Source organism: Camarhynchus parvulus, chromosome 11, assembly GCF_901933205.1.
Source record: "Camarhynchus parvulus chromosome 11, STF_HiC, whole genome shotgun sequence".
NCBI lineage: Eukaryota > Metazoa > Chordata > Aves > Passeriformes > Thraupidae > Camarhynchus > Camarhynchus parvulus.
Genome location: NC_044581.1, coordinates 9038761 through 9061362, shown reverse-complemented (window position 1 = coordinate 9061362; position 22602 = coordinate 9038761). Strand labels below are relative to the sequence as shown.

At 40.0% G+C, this 22602-nt stretch overlaps 1 protein-coding gene across 1 annotated transcript; it reads left to right on the top strand.

Annotated features, from left to right (window-relative positions):
• Positions 1–3786: 3786 nt before the first annotated feature.
• Positions 3787–22147, top strand: PLA2G15 (phospholipase A2 group XV). Its single transcript, XM_030956226.1, has 6 exons — positions 3787–4009; positions 11442–11598; positions 12962–13080; positions 14493–14591; positions 15006–15230; positions 17949–22147. Exons 1-6 carry the CDS (start codon positions 3871–3873, stop codon positions 18458–18460), a joined length of 1251 nt encoding a protein of 416 aa, XP_030812086.1. The 5' UTR covers positions 3787–3870; the 3' UTR covers positions 18461–22147.
• The last annotated feature ends 455 nt before the right edge of the window (positions 22148–22602 follow it).

Sequence of the window (22602 nt, the reverse complement as noted above, 5' to 3'; positions counted from 1 at the left end):
GGATGGTTTACAAGGACAAATTGATTTGCTTTAGCAAAACATGAGCCAAAGGAGTAACACGATCTCTATTATATGGATTAAAGGTTTGAAAATAGGAGAGATGACAGTGACTGTTACTCTGTTAATTGTGGTTACCCCACCTTGGCTCTGAGTTTGTGGGTTGATGGTTATGTAAGCCTGCATTTTCAGTACTCCCACTATTCAAGTGCTCTCTTCCCTTTTTTCCAGTCCCTGTTTGACACTGTAACCAAATTTAGCCTGAAAGACAATGAGGAACACAGGTTTTGTTTACTGTCCCAATGCTACTGAGCATGCTACTGAGCATATTGTTCCATGGGGAACAATACGGAAGTGGATGTGAAGCACTGAGGAAGCAGGGAGAAGTGAAAGGAAGAATTGTCTTTGCAGCCCTGGTTCAAATGCATGTCAGGTTGTGTCCTGGGACTGTGCTACTGCACTGGGCTGCAAGGGCAGAGTAAATTTGTCACAACACTTTTGGTTGTCTTCACATCTTTCTTTGAAACTAGCTGTCTTCTACTTGTGTGTGTAAGTCAGCACAATCGTGTTTGAGGGTATTTGAGCCAATACAAACATCACTTCAATGGCAAGGATCAGAGGCAAACAGAGAATTCTGTTCAACCAAATAAAAGACATTTAAGCAAAGAGTAGATTTCTGAAAAGGATTGTTTCTCTTAAATAACCAGTGTGCAAACTCATATTCAATTCATGGTCTTTGTCAAGAGTGCAAGCCCTCAAAGAGTCTTAAACAAAGATAATGCTACTGACACTGTAGTTTCTGGCATTTAATATGGTTTATTTCTGTGGTGTGGGTTTTCTGGAAGAAGTAAAGAATATTTTCTTAGAAGATGGATTATGCACATGAAAAAAGTCTACAGTGGTAACAAACTGGCCTCTGAAGTATGGATAATGATTTTTTTTTCACTTCATACATAAGTGAAAAAGGTGCAGTCCTCCTTTTATCAGTATTTTAACTGTAACAACTTCATTTTCCATTTCTATCCAACTTTGGATACCAAACGTGAAGGAAGCAGTATGTAAAATGTATTTCATAAAATAATGAGCTGGCTGGCATTTTACTGGCAGTTCAGATGTTGAGTTGGTTCTGTTATTCTTTGAATCTGCCTTGGATGATGATTGGTAGATTTCTGTGTGGCTACACACAGTCATGTTCCTGAACTGCTGTAAATCTACAAATCCCGGTTGTTAAGTCATTCTCTGTGGAGAAAGAGCTGGATTGCTCTTCTAACAAAGCAGCCCCTGGAAATAGTTACACTGACTCAATTAATAGCAGGGTATCATCAGCTGGAAAGCAATGCTGTGTGTCCAGGTTCCTGGGTTTGTTGGTGTGAGTGACAATAGGATCAGGCACTCAGTGTGAAAACAGAAATTTGCTGTGCATACTTAAACCTTACAAAGGCAAAGAGCTTAATGCACTTTGTTTTTAAATGCAAATGCTCTGATCTCACAAAAGGAGACAATAAAAGAAATAACTAACAAATGCTACTTGATTTATCAGCTGAAAGACTGTTACCTAAAGAGCATGGGCTTGCAGAAATAGTTATTATGTGTTTAGAAGCCTTTTCCTGGGATAGAATTAGATGGAGAGTATTTTAGTGAAATGTGAGGATGTTCCCAGCTGTCAAAAGAGCACAGAGATTTGTAAAGGAAATATTAAGACTGGTTTGAAGACATCTTAAGTAGAATCAATGAGGAAATGGTTACAGAAGTGATACATATGTGATAATCACTAGGAGCACTTGTAAATGCTGACAAATGCAAAGTGTACCTGGAGCCCAAAAGGCCTGTGCCCTTAGAGGCCCACAGCCAGGCAGAGAAAATCTGTGCCAAGATGATGCTCTGATGCCACCCAAGGGAACCCACAAGATGTAGAGGGCTTGACAGGTGTCATTCCTTGAACCTTGTGTCATAGCACAAGTGATCCCAGCCAGGCTATTGGGACATGTGCCTTTTGGGGCTTTTGAGTATGAGAGAAAACTGAATTCAGACACAGTCATTCTTTTAAATAGTGTTTTAGCCTCCCATAAGGTCTTTTGCTGTATTTTGTAACTTTTAATTCGTACATGAGGTTCCCTGTTGCAATCACTTTTAGTCAGTCACACTTGCACACCCTGCAGTTTGCCTTAGTAGGAGGTAATTTCATGTCCACACTTGCATGGTGACTAAGCACCTGTCTTTGGGTTTGTTGGATGTAAACACACAAGGTGTGGCTGCTGCCTAGAAAAAGGCAAGTCTAGATTTAGACTTAGCCTTACCTTCCTTGAATATTTGTTTTTTTACTTTCTTATTTAAGGAGGAAGACGTATCCTTCTGCTTCCATGTTAATGCCAAGACAATGCAGTTTTTTTAAACTCCTCTCAGCAGGCTGTGTATCTGATTTACCAGATTCTGCCTTCACACACAAATATCTGACATGTCTCTCTCCAGGAATTACAGAAGTTGTTGAATACTGAATTTAGTAAGGCCAGAAGTTCTACTTCTACTTGTCTTTCACTCACATCTTCACTTGTGATGTTGTTCATGCTCATGTATTAACCATTCAAGGTAGGAATACTTCTGAAAATTAGTAGACCCACTGGGAGATGGAGGAAGCTGTGAAGTAGGCAGCACAGCACTCCTGTTGCAAAATAACCTTATCAGAAATAGCTTTATTCTGAGCATGTATTGCTAACATTTGGCTCAGAAAGTGTGTTTCCAAAGCAGGAGCAGATATGTGATTGAGTCAAGGAAATCTTGTCCGACCCATCAGCACAATCATTACTGATCATGAGCTGTGATTACACTGGTTCCATTTTTTTCTCTTTAATTTCTGCTTCTATGGATACCCTTCCTTGTTCCTCTCCACAGGCAGACACCCATAAAACGACCTGCACACCGAACAGAGCACGTAGCCCTTACTAACTGGTATTGCTGAAGCGCAAAGGCTTATAACACTTCTGGTTCCAGATTACTGTAATTACAGGATTGCTTGTTCTTGTTACATGTATAAAGGTCTAATGATTTTTTTCCTTTCAGTATTGCCAAACGCCTGATCCCAGGGATCCTCTGTACCAATTAGCTCTCAGGTGAGTTGGGTGTTGCCTGAAGTGCAGACATGCCCGTGAGCTTCTCTATCAGATGCCCAGTCCTTTGACCGTGTAACACTAAAATTCCCAGCTCTTCCAAGCACTTCGGCTTTCCATTCTGACCACGCCTCTTTTGCGCTACTTATTTTTAGACGTGTTTTGCAGCAAACGCCCATTACTTCACTGTTACTTTTTCACGACCAAACAACTGTAGACGTAATAATGAGAGACAAACGCTCATCTCCCTCAGCACATCTCCCTCCTCAGAGTTTTCTGCCGGCCCCAGCAGACCGGGGGGCAACTGTCCCTACCTGTCCGGAGCAGCCGATTGTGCCTGCGGCCGGGGCCGCCACACTGACAGGGGTTTCTGAGGGGGAACGAGCTCCCACAGCCCGGGCCGCCACACTGACAGGGCTTTCTGAGGGGGAATGAAGCTCCCACAGCCGGGGCCGCCACACTGACATGGCTTTCCGAGGGGGAATGGAGCTCCCACAGCCAGGGCCGCCACACTGACAGGGCTTTCCGCAGGAGGACTGAGCTCTCACAGCCGGGGCCGAACGGCGGCTCCGCAGGCCGAGCCACAGCCGGGGCCCCGGCGGCGCGCCCCCCCCCCCCCGCTCGGCGGTGACGCGGGCGGGGGCGGGCCCGGCGGGGCGGGCGGGCCCTTTTCTGGCCGTGCCGGGCGGCGGGGCCGCACTCTGGCCGGGCCGCGGCAGCCCCGGCGCAGCGGTGGCGGCTCCTGGCCCCGGGGTTATGCGCAGGGGCGATGTTCCTGCCGGCTGGCGCCAGGCTCCTCTTGCGCTCCGGACGGAGCTCCTTCCTCAGCCTCCTCCTGCTTCTGCTGCTGTGTCCTGGTGGCGGGAGCGCGCCGCGCCGCCGGCCCGCGGGGCCGCCCGTGGTGCTGGGTAAGAGCCGGGGGACGGCAGGGCGGGCGCTGCGGGGCCGGGCTGAACTGAGCCGAGCCCGCCGGCCCCGTTACCCACCCCCGGCGGGGGCGGCGGGGGCCCGGGGCGCTGCGGGCTCGGCACGGCCGCGGGGGAGCGCGCCCCGCCCGCCGCTGGCAGTGCCCGGGCTCCGCGGGTACCGGGGGCGCAGAGCCCGCACCGAGCGGCGGCTCCGCAGCTGCCCCGGCGCTGGCAGCTCGGCCCGGCCCGGCCCAGCGGAGGGAGATCCGGGCTGGGGCTGCCTTGGCCTGGCAGACGGACGGGGACAGACAAGGCTCATTTTAATATGCATCGAGCTCATTAAGTAACACCAGAGCATCCCTGCTTAAGTCTTTCCTCTCTAGGAACCTTTCGTGAAGGAGGTTAGAATCAGATGTGGACGGAGGAGTGATTGGGTGTTCCAGCAGTTGAATTACAAAATTAAAAAAGAAAGCATTTCATCATATGACATGAAAAACGAGTATTTGTTACTGGCCTGTCGTTTCACCTGTTAACACAAAATAGTTTGTGATGAATATGCAGATAATATTAATGTGCTAGTTAATAAGTTATACTTGTTAGTTGCTTGTTGTATCCATTGGTAATAAGATGTAAATAAATTTTTAATGTTTCAATAACTTGTCTACTGAAACTGTAGTTCTTAAGCATTCCAAGAAGCAAGTGTATTTAGTGACAGTAATGTCAGTAGCCAGTCCTGTGAATATATTCAGCAATGCTGCATGTTGTTATTATTGATTAACCTTGATGATCACAGGGGAAAAAGAACGAAGAAGATGGGAAAAGTGGCATGTTGTTCAGTTCAGTCTCCATTTCTTGATAATAATTTAGGCTCTGATGGTGACTTTGTTACTACTGTTACAAACTTCTGACTTAGAAGGGCAAACTCTACCAGAGCATATTAAAAATGTTCTTGTTATCTCAGGGTACAGTGTGTACAAATCCACAGTTCTTAGGTCTCTGAACTGACTGACGGGCTGTGGTTTGGAAGTAGAAACTGCAGAAGGCCGTCCTAAGAGGCAGGAGTTGAAGCAGGAAGAATTCTTTGAATTCTGTCTGGGGAGGCTAGAAACAATCTTTTATGCCATCTTTCCCCTCTGTGGTGCCGGATGTAGCAACAGGCCTTGGCACTTGCTCCAGTGCAAGCTTCCTGATGACAGAGATGTTTTAGTTGCTGATTTTATTGAATTCTATCTGGGAAGGAATCAAAGATTTAAAAGCAACTGGCAGAAAGGGTTACTGGCTGTAGAAGTGTGGATTTACTACTGATGGATCTTCTGTAAGTATATATGTTCCCTAAGGACGGTTTTAAGAACTGTGGCTGACCTACATTTCCTGAAGAGACATTCTGGTAAATACTGAGCACACATTCATCTGGAGTGCTTTACAACAGACTTTCTTGCTGTTACAGTGAATTTTCATCAAATGCTGCAGAACTTGTATCTCTCAGTGTTCTAGTCAGTCTCTGCATTTTAAAATTTGCTGGATTTTTTGTTGCCCAGTTCTCCTCCTTCTTGCACGTGTGGCATGTTAAAATAAGCTTTTTAGGAATTGCTGTGATGAGGATGATGGAAGGGGTTATGAGAATCATTTAGGGACGCATTCTAAGTGCTGGCTTAACACAGGTGTTTGGGGGAAGGGAGAAAAACCCACATCACCTGGATACACAAATGAAAAAGATTTAGAGCTGTAAGTCTGCATTATACAAGCCTATACAAGCTTGAGATGAATTTGAAGCCCATATGAGGTAGGAATACAGAGTTGATCCTCCTGATTTATCAGACTGGCATCTAGACTCCTAATTTCTCATGTAAGTTCAGTTTTAAAATAAATTTTTATCTAATAGTAAACAGGTTCTCATGATCAAAGCACTCCCTCTTGATCTCTTTGGAGGTTAACACGCCTCAGTAAAAAGGGGAATTAAATTTGGTCATGCTCTGTATGTGGCAAGTTGGCAACCTGATCTTAAGGAATAAAGAAAGAAGAAATGCTGTTTAAAGGAGTGTTGTCAACATAGTGATCACTTCAGAAATGTTTTGGATCAGGGATGGTCACAAGACTCAGTGTAGCTTGCTCTCAAACCTTTTGTGTAACGACCCCACTTTGCAGTTGCAATCTATGCTTACCCAAGTAACAGAGGGGAACTTAGAGCAGAATCTTGCAAAACATGGAGTGTTGCTCATGTGTGGGTAACTTCTGTTCTGCTGCCCAGGTACTGACAAACTGCTGCTTTGAGGAATCTCGCATCTGAAAACAGCTGCATGAAGACAGTGTTGTAACTCTTGGCCACAGCTGTGATGGCAGCAGCTCTCAGATTTGGGGAGCCCCCAGCTGGCTCAGGTGAAAGGTGGCTCTGTGGAACAGCTGTGCAAGTCTAACAGCTCCTTAGTGCTCACCCAGCTTTCCTTGTACCTGTTTGTTGGCCACTTTGTGGAGTCCTTTGTCTTGCTGAAGCATGAGGAAATAACCTGATGAGGAAGAAGTGATTAATTCTGTAGTTGAATTACTTTAATGGAGGAGTTGGCACAAAGAATGTGGAGAGTGGCATCACATGGCTTGGGTTAGGTTGTTTTTAAGCTGGTCTGTGCATCCTCGAGGTGCCTTAGGAGCAGGACCTGCTCTACCTGGAGCGTTCATTCATACCAAGGGAACAGCACCAGGGACCAAATTGCCATGGGTTGTAACTGACAGCAAAATACTGCAGTGCAATTGCTCAGTTTTCTATGAGATTTAAAAAATATATAAATATAAATAAGATTTATATTTATATAATAGTGGCATCAGAGAAGAAGACGCAGCAGGTGAAAGTCAAAGAGCCTGCTTGAAGGCCTGATATAAGGTACAATTCTCATTAAAACTTAAGGTGATTGTCTCAGATTCCTTTCCCAAGTGTTTTGAGGGAAAAGGGACTAATTATGATACTGACATGCTTTTATGCCTTTTTTAAAGTGTTTTCTATTTAGCCAGGATGATGTAATCATACAGAAAAATCTCCTTTAAGAACGAAAATAACCCGCTGAGTGCTCTGTTCTACTAAAATATCTACTAAAAATGTATATTGCATATATTCTGTGCAATTACTTCTGCATATCTGCTTTATATTTAGATGAACTATAATTTTTTACACTTCTCTTATCAGTTTGGTGATGTTCAACAGGCTTGTCTTTAATGCTAGTTTCAAGTAGTTTTTGTGGCTGTTCTCCCTCCTTCATTCTCTGATACAGTCCATCAATAATCACTGCATACTATCTCGTGTCTTAAGCATTTTTGGAGCTGGTAACCCATCCTTATAAGATCAGTGTCAGATGCACTGAACTCTTTACCTTTTACAGCTGACTCAACACAATAACTATATCAATGTTCTGATACCTTCTGCAAACAATTTGTTAGGTACTTGGCTAAAGTTTTCTAGAAAGACACCTAAATGAAGTTTGTTAATAATTGATTTACATGCAAAGGAGCTGTGCCTGTGAATTCCTGCTGACTGCTAATTGAGCTGTGTATGTTTGTACGGTCAGCTGGCTAGATGTCAGGAGTGATTTAAATGTTTATGCCTCATGTGATCCAAGGTATCTGGAAGTATCATGTGAGACGTTGTTTGCTTTCTTGTTCCTAATTTTAAACAAGGCCTTTTCTGTGGCAGTCCATGGAGTCTATGAGCTGCTTCAAGATATTCTCAGGGACCTGTAGTCAGAGTTTAAAATTAATTTTCCTGGGAAGTTGCTTCATTTTGAAGGAAGACTAATTTATAGAACCAAAGAGATGACAGTTATTTGAGGAAATAATACTGGCTAAAAAGTTACAATAGTTGATAAATACCCAAAGGCATTTGCATTTCAGATAAAAGCAATGAAAAAATACCAACAGATGGCCCTCTTTTTTTCTTTTTCCCCTGCATGAAAAAATATTCTGGCTCCTCACCCTGTTATTAAATGGGTACCTTTTTTTTTTCCTAAGGATCCTCATATTTGGACATTTGTTGGATGATCTTTTTTCTTTGTTATCTGAGCAGTCTTAAGGCAAGTCACTTTTAGTGTGCAATTTGCTTATTGTCTCTTGGTGGGAACTGTGAATCTGTCATTAAGACTTAAGGATAGTGATAGGCAGGAGTAAGAATGTATCCTAAAGCTAATTACTGCAATTCACAGTCTGTTACCTGTCTTAAACTCTAATGATATTTCTAAATGTGCTTTTCTTTACAATTTAATCATATAAAAACACATCCCAGATGGAGATACACTAGTTTTGTCAGGCCATATGAAACCAAAAAATTAGCCAAGGATACTATGAATATTGGAAGAATTTGGCTTATTGATGTATTAGAGTGAGTTTTGTTGGGATTAGCATCTTTGTGAAAAAGGAGGATGTTCTAGAACTGATAGAACACAAAATCTTATGGAAACACATTTTTCTGCTGAATAAGAAATCTAATTTTTCCAAATGTTGCAGTTCTGAAATCAACAGAGGAATTACACAGCTGCAAATTAGGGAAGCAGGGCACTGCTGAAGATCTTGTCTTGGACATCCGGTCTTAACTAGTGCTGATGTGTTTTGCAGAACTTCACAAACAAGTTATTTTGGGGTCAGTTTGCAGACTTTAAAAAGAACTTTTAGAACTTTAAAGAACTCTCTTTAATATTTCCAGCAAAAAGCTTTAGGAGCTGCAGATATTGGTAGATGAGGAGTAGAAAAATTGCATACAGATTACTCTGCCTGCAGGTCCATCCTCTGTATGGACTGAAAGCAAAGGGAAACATGTTTTTCTACTGCTTTCAAATTCCACCATAGAAAATTTAGAAAGCTACATCCTTAACCTACAGAATTAATCTTCAGTGTGATATTTTTTAACCTGTTACTTATAAAAAACCACTAAGTAGTTCTCCAGCCAAATGTAAATCATTAACACCGTTAAGCTGGTTGGGTTGAAGGCTGAAGATCTTGCATGTTTTTTTCCATAATCTCAAAATCAAAAATTTGTATTTTATTTCCCATAGGTTCATCACAAAGCAACTTCAGTTTGCAAAGTATACTTTAGAAAATAAAAGAGCCCTAAGCTGTGAGTGATAGTGATTAGCAGCTTCACCTTTAATATGGAAATGTAAACATGACAAAAACATTTTTGTTAATCCCTGCTTTACAGACAAACAGGCATAATACCTGTACATCAGAATTTATTTTTTAGCTACAGTATTTATCTTTGCACAGGTAGAACTTGTGCAAAGATATCTTCTCTTTAGAATTGAAAAAAATTGCCATTTTTCATCTTGTTTCTTATCATCCCTTGAGTAACACCAGTATGTCATGTTTCTCATCTTGTGTCCTTAATTGGACACAGGAGCAGAGCCTCTATCCTCCAGAAGCTTGAAGATAAAATATCTGAACTAAATGAGAGTTGCAGTTAATCTGAGATCAATCCAAGTGAGATTTTGTACAGTTTCCTGCTTTCAGTGCTTTGTTGATAGATGTATCTTGATTATAATCTGAAACTTCTTCAGCTGTGAGTTTTCCTTACTCTGAGCAGAAGTGCTTGTGATTGATTGAGTGCAGTTTGTAAACCTCAGCAAGTTCTCCAAACTCTAATACCCCAGGTGTTTGTCTAAGTCTTTGAAGGGTGTCTTTGCTGGAAGAACTTTATTTTTACCCAAGGAAGTGAGATTCTAGGCTAGAACAAAATGTCACCCTTCTTTGTTTTGCATTGAAACTGAAGACAAAATCAACCTGTTCTGTCCTTGGAAGGTCTGCTGCTGAAACTGGCCAGTCATGAAAGATTGATATAAATAGAATTGCATTCTGTTCCCTTTCCAATTAGAAGCACTGATAGGGCAGAGGCATGAGACTGGAACAAGTTGTTGCCTTAGTTTTCTAAGCAATTCCTAAGTAGGATTTTGTGAGGTTACAAGACTGAACTTCAGTAAACTCTTTCTAAGGTGTGATGCAATGCTGAAATCTCCCTTACTATGCTTTCCAGTATATCAGAGTCCTTGAAATATGACCTAAAATAAACCATGGTCAGCTACTGTGCCTTTTAACGTTTCACTTAAGGTGACAAGAATAAAGCTCCTAAAAACCTAATGAGAAAGTAGAGGTAGTTAATAAAGAAATCCTGAGGTACATCTCGTGGTGGAGCATAACCTGCTGTGGTTGGAGGTTGTAAGAATGTGGTTATCTGAAGTTTTGGCCTTTTTCAGTTCTGCAATAACTTTTTTTCTAAAAGCACATCTGGTTTTCCAGTTAAATTAGACATTCTGCTAAATGATACTCTCTCTTTCCTTAAACCATTGCTAAGTATCAGTGTATTATAGAACTCAAACTGATTTGGTTGCACAGTGTACTGGAGGATAGGGGGAACAAATATATTGGTAGACCTGCATTAAAAAACTTCAAAACTAAACCTTGACATGCACACCCTAAAAAGGGGGCTTTGTGGACCTGAAAGGAGCAGAGGGAACCCTTAAGAAGTGCCTAACTTCTAAATCTTTCTAATACAGAAAAACTTTTCAGTTACTGAAATGTTTTTCTCTCTCTAGTTCTTGAGGAAAAAATTACTAAACCTAACAGAATGTAAGTTTCTCTGAAAACTTGGTGCTGAAAATTGTTAGTGTTTGCTTAAGACTAATTCTAATTTGGGAAAATATTCCTGTTTCCATCTAGGGTTTAAAAAATAATGAAGAATAAACCTTAGTCAAAGGAATACTGACATTTAGTGTGTGCCTTAAGAAGGTGCAAATAGCCAAGACCCTTTCCACCGAGTCTTACTCATGTAAGGTATCCAAAAGGAAAAAAAAGTAACTGTTGTTGCCAAAACCTGAATGTAAAAGAGATGAAACTGCATTTTTACATTGTTAGCCAACCATGTCTTTTGTTGTAAAAGTCTGGTCTTGTGTGAAGAAAGGAAGATAAGTAATATAAATCAATTTTTTACTTCTTACATTTCTAATGTCAAATTGATAGTTTGCAGGCAACTGTTTTAAGAGAACAAAGTTGTGTAGTTGTGATGCTCTGGAAAAAAAGTTCTTTCAGAAAGATTCAGTTTGTACTTGAAAACACAGATCAGTTTGGTGATGTCCTAGACAATCTTTTTTTTTCATACCCGTGGCCTTACATGCTCCTTTATAGTCTGCTCTTTGGAGTTAGGAGCTGTTCATCCAGAATCATTCTACATGTTGGTTTTTCAGGTAATGAGCTTTGAAAATATTTCTATATTTTCAGTGGAAAATGTATATGTAGTACCTTCTTCTTATGTAGTAGTTTTAGAATTACAAAAGCTGATGGTGTCTCTGGGTGCAGTGAAAATGCACATAAGGGCTACAGTATTTAGCTGTGTATACTGCAATAGAAAATGTTATATGCTTTAATTGTCTTCTTTTTATATCTCTCGCTTCTTTATATTTTTCAGTTCCAGGGGACTTAGGTAATCAGTTGGAAGCAAAGTTAGATAAGCCATCAGTGGTGCACTATCTCTGCTCTAAGAAGACAGACAGTTATTTTACACTCTGGCTGAATCTAGAATTGCTTCTGCCTGTCATCATTGACTGCTGGATTGATAATATCAGGTAAGAGCAGGAATGTTGCTCTTTGCAGTTACATCCTTTCCATAGGCTGACATGCAGAATGGCTGTCTTTAAATTCCTTTTCTGATTCAAGACCAGTGAGAGGAATGACTTGGAATTCTGCTGGGTAGGCTAACAGGATGGGTCTGAAGATTTAGCTCTGTTTCATCTCAAGTGGCTGTAATTGCTGATGAGGAGCAGAGATTCTCTTAATTTCTTCCCCTTTCTCTTCTACCAGTGACTCAGTGTAGGTTTGAGCACTTGTTAGACAACTCTATGGCTTTATCTCAAGGAGGTGTTCTGCTTTTTTTTTTTTTTTTTGCTAAGCAATAGGACAAGAGGAAATGGGCAGAAACTGATGCACAGGATGTTCCACCTGAAATATTTTAGTCTTAAAAATTGCCAAATTAAAACTTTCATGTTATTTCCAATCTGTTTTATTAGTGTTCTTGTAAAAATAATAGAAATATATGTATGAAAACAAGAAATAATTGCAGGTGCAATTAAAAACTATTGTGTTGGCATGTTGCTCTTTTATGAATGTACTGAGCTGTCGTAAAGCAGTCTGCTTTGTCTTGCCCTGTGCCTTATGGATTAGAGAGATTTTTGTTAAGAGATTTGTGCATTGGTTTAGATTCTTAGACTCCATCTAGGGGCAAAAACTTGCATTCAGAAATGGCAATTGTATTGATTTGGTATTAAAAACAAACCAACCCCCAACTGTAATAACAGAGATGATTAAAGAAATAAACTCCTGACTCAATGCTCCAGATTCTTCGCATCCTGAGTTGATTTGAAAAGTATTTACACAACACTCAGTACCTCAATATGTTTCCTGAGGTGCCAGTTGTCATTAGTCAGGAAATAAAGTATTCCCTTATGCTGGTATGGGTGTTTCTAGTTAAATAGAAATGAATTATTTTTAGGTAGGTTAATATTTATCATGTCTGATTTAATAGGTATTTTCTGTCCTATTGCCACATTCCTGTGCTCTTTATAAGTTTTTCCATTTTGTGGCTTGATGCAAAGTCAAGTGGTGTAGAACTATATAAAGAAGCTGATATTTTAAAGATGAAGTTCAGTTGCACTTCCATATGCTCAGTTTTACAGAGACAAAAAGCCTTAGATTGTGCACCATGAAGCATTGAAGTAATTAAAATAATTGTTTGCACTGTATAATCTCTTAGCCATGAGAGTACTCTGATCATGTCTGCTTGGGTTGGGATTTTTCCTCCTTCTGAGTAACAGCACTTAAAGTCCTTGTACTGCACTCAGAATGTAAGACCCAGTGTAATTGAGGGTTGTCATGTGGCAATAAAACATGTTTCATGGCTTTTTTCATTGTTTTTCTTCCCCTCCTCCCCAGGCTGGTGTATAATCGAACAAGTAAGATCACAGAACCACCAGATGGAGTGGATATCAGAGTGCCAGGCTTTGGGCAGACGTTTTCCTTGGAATTTCTTGACCCAAGTAAAAGGAGCGTTGGTATGTACAAGCTGTGTCTGGAGTGCTGTGTCATTTGGAGGGTTTTTCTAGTTTGTCTTTATGCAACAAGCTCCTGAAATGTGATTTCAAATCACTCGGCTTTTAAGAGTTTTCATTGCATTGTATTGTTTCATTTGTTGCGTGGCCTGACTGATTGAGACAAGAAGATTCCATGGTATTTAGTCAAATCTAAGTTTGGTGGATGAAATATGAGTAGCCGTATTGAGGACAGATGCTTTCTGAAAATGAGATGCATTGAGTAGAAAATTCTGTGACAGAAGCTTGACAAGCAAAACAAATAAACGCACGAGTTCTGAGCATGATGTTCTTTGGCCTTAGGAATGGGTTAATTGGATGGGGAGATATGGTACCACAGTGTGTAGCTCCTTGTATTTCGCTGGTGTCAGAATAATTATATAATTGCATTTGTGCTGCAAAAGATTTCTGCATTAATGTATTTGCAGGTTTTTTTGTTTGGTGCTTTTGTAGAAGTCATGTTTCAGAAAACTCTGAGTTTGATAAGCTTTTATGAGTTGTTCACTATGGCTGAAGACTGGAGGAGTGGAATAGTCAGTAATGGACTGAGCTTCACATGCTGCATAGCATGGATCTGTTCTTTAAGGGCAGTGATGTGCTTAATGATCACTAGGTCACTCTTACACCATGATTCAATTCTCCACTTGAGAGACAGTATGATAAAGATTCAAGACTAACAAGTGAGGTTCTGCTCAAAACTTAAACATGGCTCTGGTGTTCAGTAGACTGTTGTGATGCATTTAGTAGTGGTAATACTTAAATCCCACGTGTCAAACCTTGTATTAAGTAACATCTTTCAATATGCAGTCTGCAGCTATTTCCCTTTTTGCTATTACAGCTTTATGTTCAATTACTTAAGTCTTAGTCCACTACTCCAGAGATAAAAAAAGTTCAGGGTAGTTTCTGGAGCTCTGCCCTAGGGTATATAATAAGCATTTGTTTCCAAGAATAAATGTTGAAGTCCAGGCCAACTGTTACTCCCTACTTGTTGTTAATTTGTAGTCAACAAAAGCTATGACTCTGAAAACCCCTCAGAAATTGTTATCTTGCAGTTCAAGGGTAAACTTTCCTCTGCTGAGTAAAATTTATCCACTTTCTGTATGCTACATTTGGCTGCCAAAAGGTTTGAGAGGTCAGCCATCTAGTAAGAAGTTTTAGTAGTGATATTCTCTCGATTTTGGGGGATAGTGAGCATAACTCATTTTGTTTAATATGCATGCAGCTTTCTAGATTGTTAAAGGCAAACTGCAGGTTTAGTGGGTACATATGGTGTCACAGATACTGCCTCTGGAACCTTGTTTTGCAGTAGTGGCTGACAGCTGCTTCTCACGCTAACCTTGTTGCTCTTCTGTTTCTCTCTTATCTGATATTTACAGGAAGTTACTTTTATATGTTGGTGCAGAGTTTAGTAGATTGGGGCTACAAACGTGATGAAGATGTAAGAGGAGCACCTTATGACTGGAGAAAGGCACCAAGTAAATAATACACTGTTACTTTAATAAAATTTTGACTCTCCTAGCCAGCAAATAATGTATTGAATAATTTCTCCCATCCTTCACAATCTAAAAACTTAATTTTGTTTCGTTCTCGGGGCCAGGGTACTCCTGGATACAAATGCTAGCTTGGTGTTGTGCTTTTGTTTTTTTTTCCTTCTTTAACCAACTTGCTACTTAAAACTTGCTTAAAACCAGAACAAAACAACAGAAAAAACCCATTTCAGCAAGGTACATCCACACAAAATCCCCACCCCTCCCATTCAATATTGGAATTTCTGAGGTCTGCATTATTAATTCTGCAGACAGTTCAACACTATTATTTAAAGGCTTATTTGTTTTTAAAGCTCAGCATTCACAATTAATAACTCTTACTGTGTAATGTGTATATTTTAGATGAGAATGAAGACTATTTTGTGGCACTTCGCAAGATGATCGAGTTGCTGTATGAGCAGTATGGGAGCCCTGTTGTGCTGATTGCCCACAGCATGGGGAACATGTACACCCTCTACTTCCTGAACCACCAGCCTCAGGATTGGAAGGACAAGTACATCAAGGATTATGTGTCATTAGGTGCTCCGTGGGGGGGAGTGGCCAAAACTCTGCGTGTGCTGGCCTCAGGTAGGTAATTTGAGGCTTTGCCCTGTGCTGTGTGTGCTAACGAGGCTGTGACTGTAGGACTGCAGGATGAGAGTTTAAGGTACCATGAAGGGAAAAATACTTCTTTGTAAGTGATAACAACTTGATGTTTCAAGCCTTGCAACCCAGCAGTTATTTTTCATGTTTGTGGGGGTGGACTAAGATTTCTCACATCCTGTAACTGTGAGCTTTCTCCCTTCTTGACCTCTCCTGACCTTTTTTCAGCAGATTGTTGTGTTGTCTGCTGTTTGGCCTGATGCCTTCCCTTTCTGTCCCTTCTGCCACCAGCCTGATTGCTGTTCAGTATTGCAAAGCTACCAAGGACTCCAGAGCATTCAGCAGTTTCCTTTGATTAAAGATCACACAGCTGCTTGAGGTTAACATTAAAGGAAATTTGTAGAGATGGTGGTGAACTGGTGTCCACAGTGTAAATGTCAGGTGAAAATTGTAACTCTACAGATTAGGAAAGTGAATATTTGAGGTCTTGGATTTAGCACACTGGATATGCCAGAGACTAAAAAACAAAAAAAAAATTGAATCAAGCAGCATAATATACTTCACTAAGTAACTGAAAATGACTGATGGAAAATGTTCACTTACCCATCATGTGATACCATAATTACATCATGTGCTTTGACATTTAGTTCTTGGTGTTTCTGGCTTGGTTTTGTATCATGTTTCTGACTTGTTAGCTTTGGATATCCACTGTCTTCTTCCTAATCAAAGCTGACCTCAAAAACTGGACTTCATCAAAATGCAAAACACACAGCAAGAGTCAGCCATGCATGGACAGAGCAAAGAATACTTTGCTTAGCAAAGGCATTTGATTCTGAACAGTACTGCACTACTCCATTGCTAATTAGAAAACTTGATTTGATACAAACATCCAATTTACACATTATTAAAGCTGTTGAAATGTCACTGTAAAAATTTATTTCCCTTTTCCTACAGGCTTTGTCTGATGTATTTGCTTGCTACAGAAATGGCAAGAACTGAAAATGTTAATATCACCCTCATAAAATTACACAATTATATTCCATAGTCCCATATCTCTGTTGGATTAAACTTTTGTTCTTCATACCTTGTCTGCACTTTATAATGCATCTCAAGCAAAGGGGCTAATTCTACTTATGCATAATGAATAGCTAAATTTCTACTAAAATATAGTCAGTCATATTTTAATCCATGTATCTGTTGTATTAAACTTCTATGTTCTGGAGCAGAAATTTAAGAATCATGTGGGAAAGTAATGTGGGCAAACATAATATCAGAATGTACAAATATCAATGTCTCAAATATCTGTAGTAAAACACCACCATCAGCCCTTGGACTGCATTAGTCCAAACTCTCTTTAAGAGTTTAAAAATTATTAGGGTTAGTATGCTAAAGAATTGTTGCTTTAAAGGAAAATACTGCATTTCAGCAGGAAAGACAAAGCACTCTATGAATGCATTCTTTCCGCTCCCATTCCTGTTTATAATATGTGATGCCAGAAACTTCATGTCAAATCCACAGCTGTGTTATTGAAGTGGTAAACAGTACACAGGTGGAATTGTTTTCTGGAGATTTCTGTGATACTTTCAGCTACTTGATCTTTCTGATCCCACTGTAGTGGGCAAAGACACAAAGCTCACTGTGGTTTGTTTCTCTTTTTAATGTGTTGAAAGGTTGAAATGTTAGCAGTGTCTTCCTTACACCTAAGGTTTTGATGTGTCTGCTGACTTAAATGTGATGTTGGCCATCCTGTACTTCTTCACTTACAAGAAAAGTAAAGGATTTGAGAAGTACTTTGTAAAAGTTCTGTAAGAGAAGGCTGGGATAGTCAGGTTCTGTGTTTGATTATTCTGCTGGAAAAAATCTTGTACACATTCCTTTCATTGTTCAGTTCAGAACTTGGGCTTTCTTTGCTGAAAACTGCCAAGCAGTATTCAGTAACTTACCAGTGGGAGTGCACAGTGAAGTTGTTACACCACACAGTATCATGAGACCCATTTTTAGGGACCTTTGTGATTCTTGCTCTGCATTGGAGTTTATCTATTTCAGACTAGCAATGTCTCCATATAGTCCTCCTAAAGATGGCATTACTGTGTTTTGTGTCTCCTTGCTGAAGCAATAGTGCCACCCCATGGAACTGAAATAGCACCAAAGTATATTTTTCAGGAAGAGTGGTTTAAGTTGCAGCATTTCATTTTATATGGCATGGTTGACCTGGACCACTACATGCTGTAACCACCTGGATATAATGGAAAATTGAATTCAAAGTTCAGCTGATGAAAGAATTGAGGTGTGACAAGCCACTGTGATAATGAAAAAAACAAGGAGTATAAACTCATGTTTGTCTCAGGGTGTGGTTTTTTAAGTAATCACTGTATTTATTAAGCAGTTTTTGATTTTGCAAAGGGGGAAGAACAACTGTTAAAATATGGAGGAAGGTGCATATAAATTATCCTTTAGTTATGTGTTTAAGCCATTTACTTCAGTCATTCATGAACTCCTGTTTAAATCTTCGAAGTTATTAGAAGTCAGTTTGCAGAAGTTAATTTATAAGGTAATCATAAATGAGGAAAAACTTTTCAGATTGTTGCTGTAAGCCAGGGGAACAAACTTATTCATGTTATCACCATGAGTGCTAGTAATTGCTGCTGATCAAGATTGATGTCTTGCTTTCTGGATAATGAAATTCCACTTTTTTCCCCTAAGGTGACAACAACAGAATCCCTGTTATCAGTTCCCTCAAGATCAGAGACCAGCAGAGATCAGCAGTTTCCACGAGTTGGATGCTCCCCTACAACTACACGTGGCCTCCAGACAAGGTGTTTGTGAGCACCCCCACAGCCAACTACACACTGAGGGATTACTGGAAGTTCTACAGGGACATTAACTTTGAGGATGGCTGGCTGATGAGGCAGGACACGGAGCCCCTGGTGTACGCCATGACCCCGCCCGGCGTGCGCATCCACTGCCTCTACGGCACGGGCGTGGAAACCCCCGACTCCTTCCACTACGAGAGCTTCCCTGACAGAGAGCCCAAGATCTTCTACAGTGATGGGGATGGCACAGTGAACTTACAGAGTGCCTTGCAATGTAGAAAGTGGGTGCACAGGCAAGAACAGGAAGTGGTGATGCTTGAACTTGCAGGAAACGAGCACATTCAAATGCTGTCCAATGAAACTACTATCTCCTATGTGAAAAAGCTGCTCTTTGATTTGTGATAACCTTGTGTTGATAGTTATTTTCCTCACCTGTGATGCCTTCCCTTAAATATGGGGAAATGCCTTTTAATCCCTTGATATTTAGATATTTGAATTATTTATTTTGCTTTTTTAAAAGGTTGTTTTCAAGTTGCTTGGTATTCTAAATGATTGTTTGTCTCTGATTTGTGTTCATGATGTTTCATGGTATTTTCACATTCTGAAAGTTTTGTCAAATATGCATTTTGGTGCCTCTGGTGTTATGTCCAATGGTCATACAGACTCATTTGGAGACTGTGCAGCCCCTTGTACATGCCACATGGAGTCATAGATCCCAGAGTTCCTTTGTGTGGTCTTTGCAGGTTTGGAGTGGAAGGCTGGGAAGGATGGCAATTTTGGATGCCCAAGGGAATGGTATTAACAATTTGGCAAACACAGTAAGCATTTTAAAGGGTCTTGCATATTCTGATCCACAGTTCCCAGTGGATTAGTTTGTAAATGTGCATATCTACTAGGTAAAATAGGGAAGAGGTCTGCCTGGAACTGTGCTACCATTGTTGCAATCCAGACTTTTATTTATTACAGCCTGTGGGAGAAAAAAGATAGATGTGTGAATTACTTGAAGCTTCTTTATTCAGTGCCCTACTGGGTTATTTTAGAAAGAGGAAATGGTTTGCTCATCAACTTCTAGAATCCCTGATCACATGCAGTCTGGAGTCTGAGGAATTCTCAGCCTGTGCTTTATTTCTCAGTGAGGGAATGAAGCCGAACTGTGGTTGGTGCTTGTAGTAACTGTAGCATTGTGGAGTAACACAGCAATCAATGTTAATTGAATGCTGGCAATCTGTAAGGTATAGAATTGCATTTCTGGGTGGAAAACAACCTCCTGTGGTGGAAATGATAATGGATGGTAGGCAGTATTTAAAGAAAAGTAAACTTCTGAAATAGTGTGGGGAATGAAAACCAGTATGGAGTATAAACCTTGTTCTCAGTCAAATACTTTGGCTCTGATCCAGTTATCTGACTAAGCAGTGACTGGATCAACATTGCATTCCACTAAGAAATTTTTTGCTTTAGGACTAAAAGTAATTTCCCATAGATTACAAGTTTCATTTTTGCTGTTTGAAGAAGTTGGGACATGTGGCTCCTTAAATGTTTCTATTAATTGCTGAACATGCAGTTCTGTAATTTCCTACAGTGTTGTTCTACTCAATGTTAAAATAGTAATTTCAACTCTGACCTCCACAGAAGTGCAGGTCTAAAGGCCATCATATCTACCACCTTGATTACAGAAGTCCTGTTGGAGAAATAGTTATACTCAAAAATTTTCTCTTGCTTGCTTTAAAACAAATCACCCGGTTAGACAGCACTTAGTTTTCTAAAAACACAGCTTTGAATGCTTTCAAAATGCTAGGTTCTCCAAGAAAAATATTTTAAGAGTTGCAGAAACTCATCAAACTATTAAGGATTTGTTACTTAAGAAACTGAATTTGTCTAAAGGCTAAAGTTTTAACTATTTTGGTAGCATGCCTAAAATGTTGTCTGCCACTGGACATATCAATAAGATCTGTTGAACTGATGGGCTTGAACTCCTGCTATTGTAGAATGGAACCAGGAGTTAGTTTTAAGACTTTAGTTTTAATTCAGAAATCTCTTGTTAATTCAAAACAATTTGAACTAGGGTCATCACCTAACTAATTATCTTACTAGGTTTTAACTTCCTTATGTAACTTTATTTCCCCCTCTGCATTTTTTCCTAGTGCTTATGTTGAGGGAGTGTAGACATTTTCCTGATTTTTAAAATGGATCATTAATCTGGTCCTCACTTGTCCAGGACCCTATTGTCCAGCAGCAATATTGCCTAGACTTTTCCAGAGTAAGTACTGACTTTGCAATGTGTAACTGCTGAGATTAAAAAAAAAAAACAAAAAAAAACCCCACAACAAAAAAACCCCACAACCAGTCAACCTAAACAAGCAATCCCCACAAAAGAAGTCCTACAACAAGGAGGGAGGGAAAAGCCAACTCAATGTCTCCTTCAAAAAATCCCCACAGAAAATTGCCCTTTAGCCAAATGATCTATTTTATGCAGGGCTTGCCAGCTGGATAAGCTTCAGGCTTGTGTTCCAAGACTGTTCGAAGATGATAAAGCTCTTCCTTGGTCTGACTCAATTTTTGAATAAATGGCTATCTGAATAAATTACATAAAACATATAATCACAATCTGTATTTCTTGCTGAAGGAGAATGCCTGTTAACAAGCACCGGATTGAGTGGTGCTGGAGGTTGTATTGCAGGATACCAACGTAGACATCAAGGGCTGAAAAATGAGAAAACAATGTAGGTAAACAATTCTTAACCTGATCTGGAGAATGTTTGTAAGATTCATTTGGATCCTTACCCATTAATCAATAGCGTTTTCAGTCTCCTAGCAAGAATTTAGCTGCAGGGTTTTTTGTGATTTGAAGTTCCAAAATACATTATTCAAAAAATGCTTGGGCTCTTTTTTTCTTTAGTACTTTTTAAATACACTTTTTGTGACCCAAAAGAAGAAAAAAGCACAACTTTTTTATTCTTTTCTAATTTTGTCAACCTAGTACTGTTTCTGAGATCAGTTGTCTGTATCTTTTAAACTGAAGATTTCTATACCAGTTTTCTGTTACAAGCCTTGTGATAGTTAGTGGTAAAATGAAGCTGGAGATTTTTCAAGGCTTGTATTTGTTTGTTCTGTTGTTTGTCACTATAAAGCCTTGTTGTAGTGTTGTAAAGAAATGTGTGTACCTGAGTCCTAAGTACTGTGTGACAGCAAGCACAGCACCTCTGGTGTTCTTTGATTGCTTGTGGTGCATCTACAGGCTGGAGTTGTATGTCCAGAAAGTGTGGGATATTTTTTCCCCCTACCAAATGATCATCAGCCCTTTCATTTGCAGTTTCTTGTATGTTAGGATGCAGTTCTCATTGAGAAGTGAATGCATTATTCCAGTTGCTGAAGTGGAAGCCCTGCACTGTGTGTGAGGAGTGGCTGCTCTCTGAGCAGATCCTCTGCAGGGGCAGCACTGAGCACTGCTGTCAGACCTGCTGCAGCCACAGCCTCTGAGCTGTCTCCATTCCTGTGGAGGGAGAGGTCTGAAAAATATCTTTAGTGAGAATGTGGCACTTTGATAAGAGGATTAACTCTGGTGCTTTGCCACACTGCACAGCTGAAGTGTCTGAATTCACTAATGTATCTCTGTTATACCTAAAGCATTAATTATGTGTCTCCATAATTTTTACTTAGTTTTATTCTTCCAGGATATTTTCAGAAACCAAAACTAGTCTTGAGGACCAAATGTGTTTCTTATTTTTGGCTACTTGTATAGACAATGCTGAAGAAGCTTTCAGCTGTCATTGTAGTACTTCTGAAGAGGTTTTGAGTCACTATGTGATTTGTATAAAAGCAGAAAGCTTCAATAACTAGCAATAATTGCAAAGGACTTGCAGACCAAAGGAAGGAATGTTTGGTATTAAGGTAATTCTTGGAGCACAGTGTGTTCGAGGCCCTCTTAAATTCAGGGAATGTTTGGCAGTGACTTTGCTGCTCTACACTAACCAGTATTTTGTACAGAACGTATTCTGAGGCCTGGCATTTTATATGTTCTTGTGTATGAATGTGTTCAATAGATTTTGAATATTTTATTGTCAAATTTGATAATATAATAAAGTTGATCTAATACTGATTGTCTCCTGTTGTGAATAATGTGCTGTCTCAGTTCTCAGAGGAAATGAAAACTTGGTGCTGTTTTTCTTCCCTACAGATGATTTGTGGCTCTCACAGTAATTCTTCCTTAATCTCCCAAACACACCTACTGTCTTGTGGTACATTTGGAGTTCACTGTTAATTGTTCTTGAATTTATGAAGGTGTGGGATTGAGACTCTATTTCTTTTTGCTTGTATCTTGCTTGTCTTGTGTTAAAAAAAGTTCTCAGGTTCCCTTATGATTCTGCTCAGGTAGTTATTTTGAAATTAGTTCCTCAGTCGTGAAGTGTTTTAAATGCCTGCAGTTCCTTTATGGTGTTGGTTTCCAAACTGACCCACAAACCCATGCATGATGACCATACAGTTTTATAGTTGTATGAAACAGTTTTTTTCCAATTAGAAATAGTGCATTGTGGCTCTTAAGAAAC

Bases quoted from the DNA above. Each gene is read 5' to 3' on its own strand.
- PLA2G15 (XM_030956226.1), top strand. From the start codon at position 3,871: ATGTTCCTGCCGGCTGGCGCCAGGCTCCTCTTGCGCTCCGGACGGAGC. The intron at 4,010-11,441 runs GTAAGAGCCGGG...TATATTTTTCAG, and splicing joins GGGGCCGCCCGTGGTGCTGG to TTCCAGGGGACTTAGGTAAT. The intron at 13,081-14,492 runs GTATGTACAAGC...TGATATTTACAG, and splicing joins CCCAAGTAAAAGGAGCGTTG to GAAGTTACTTTTATATGTTG.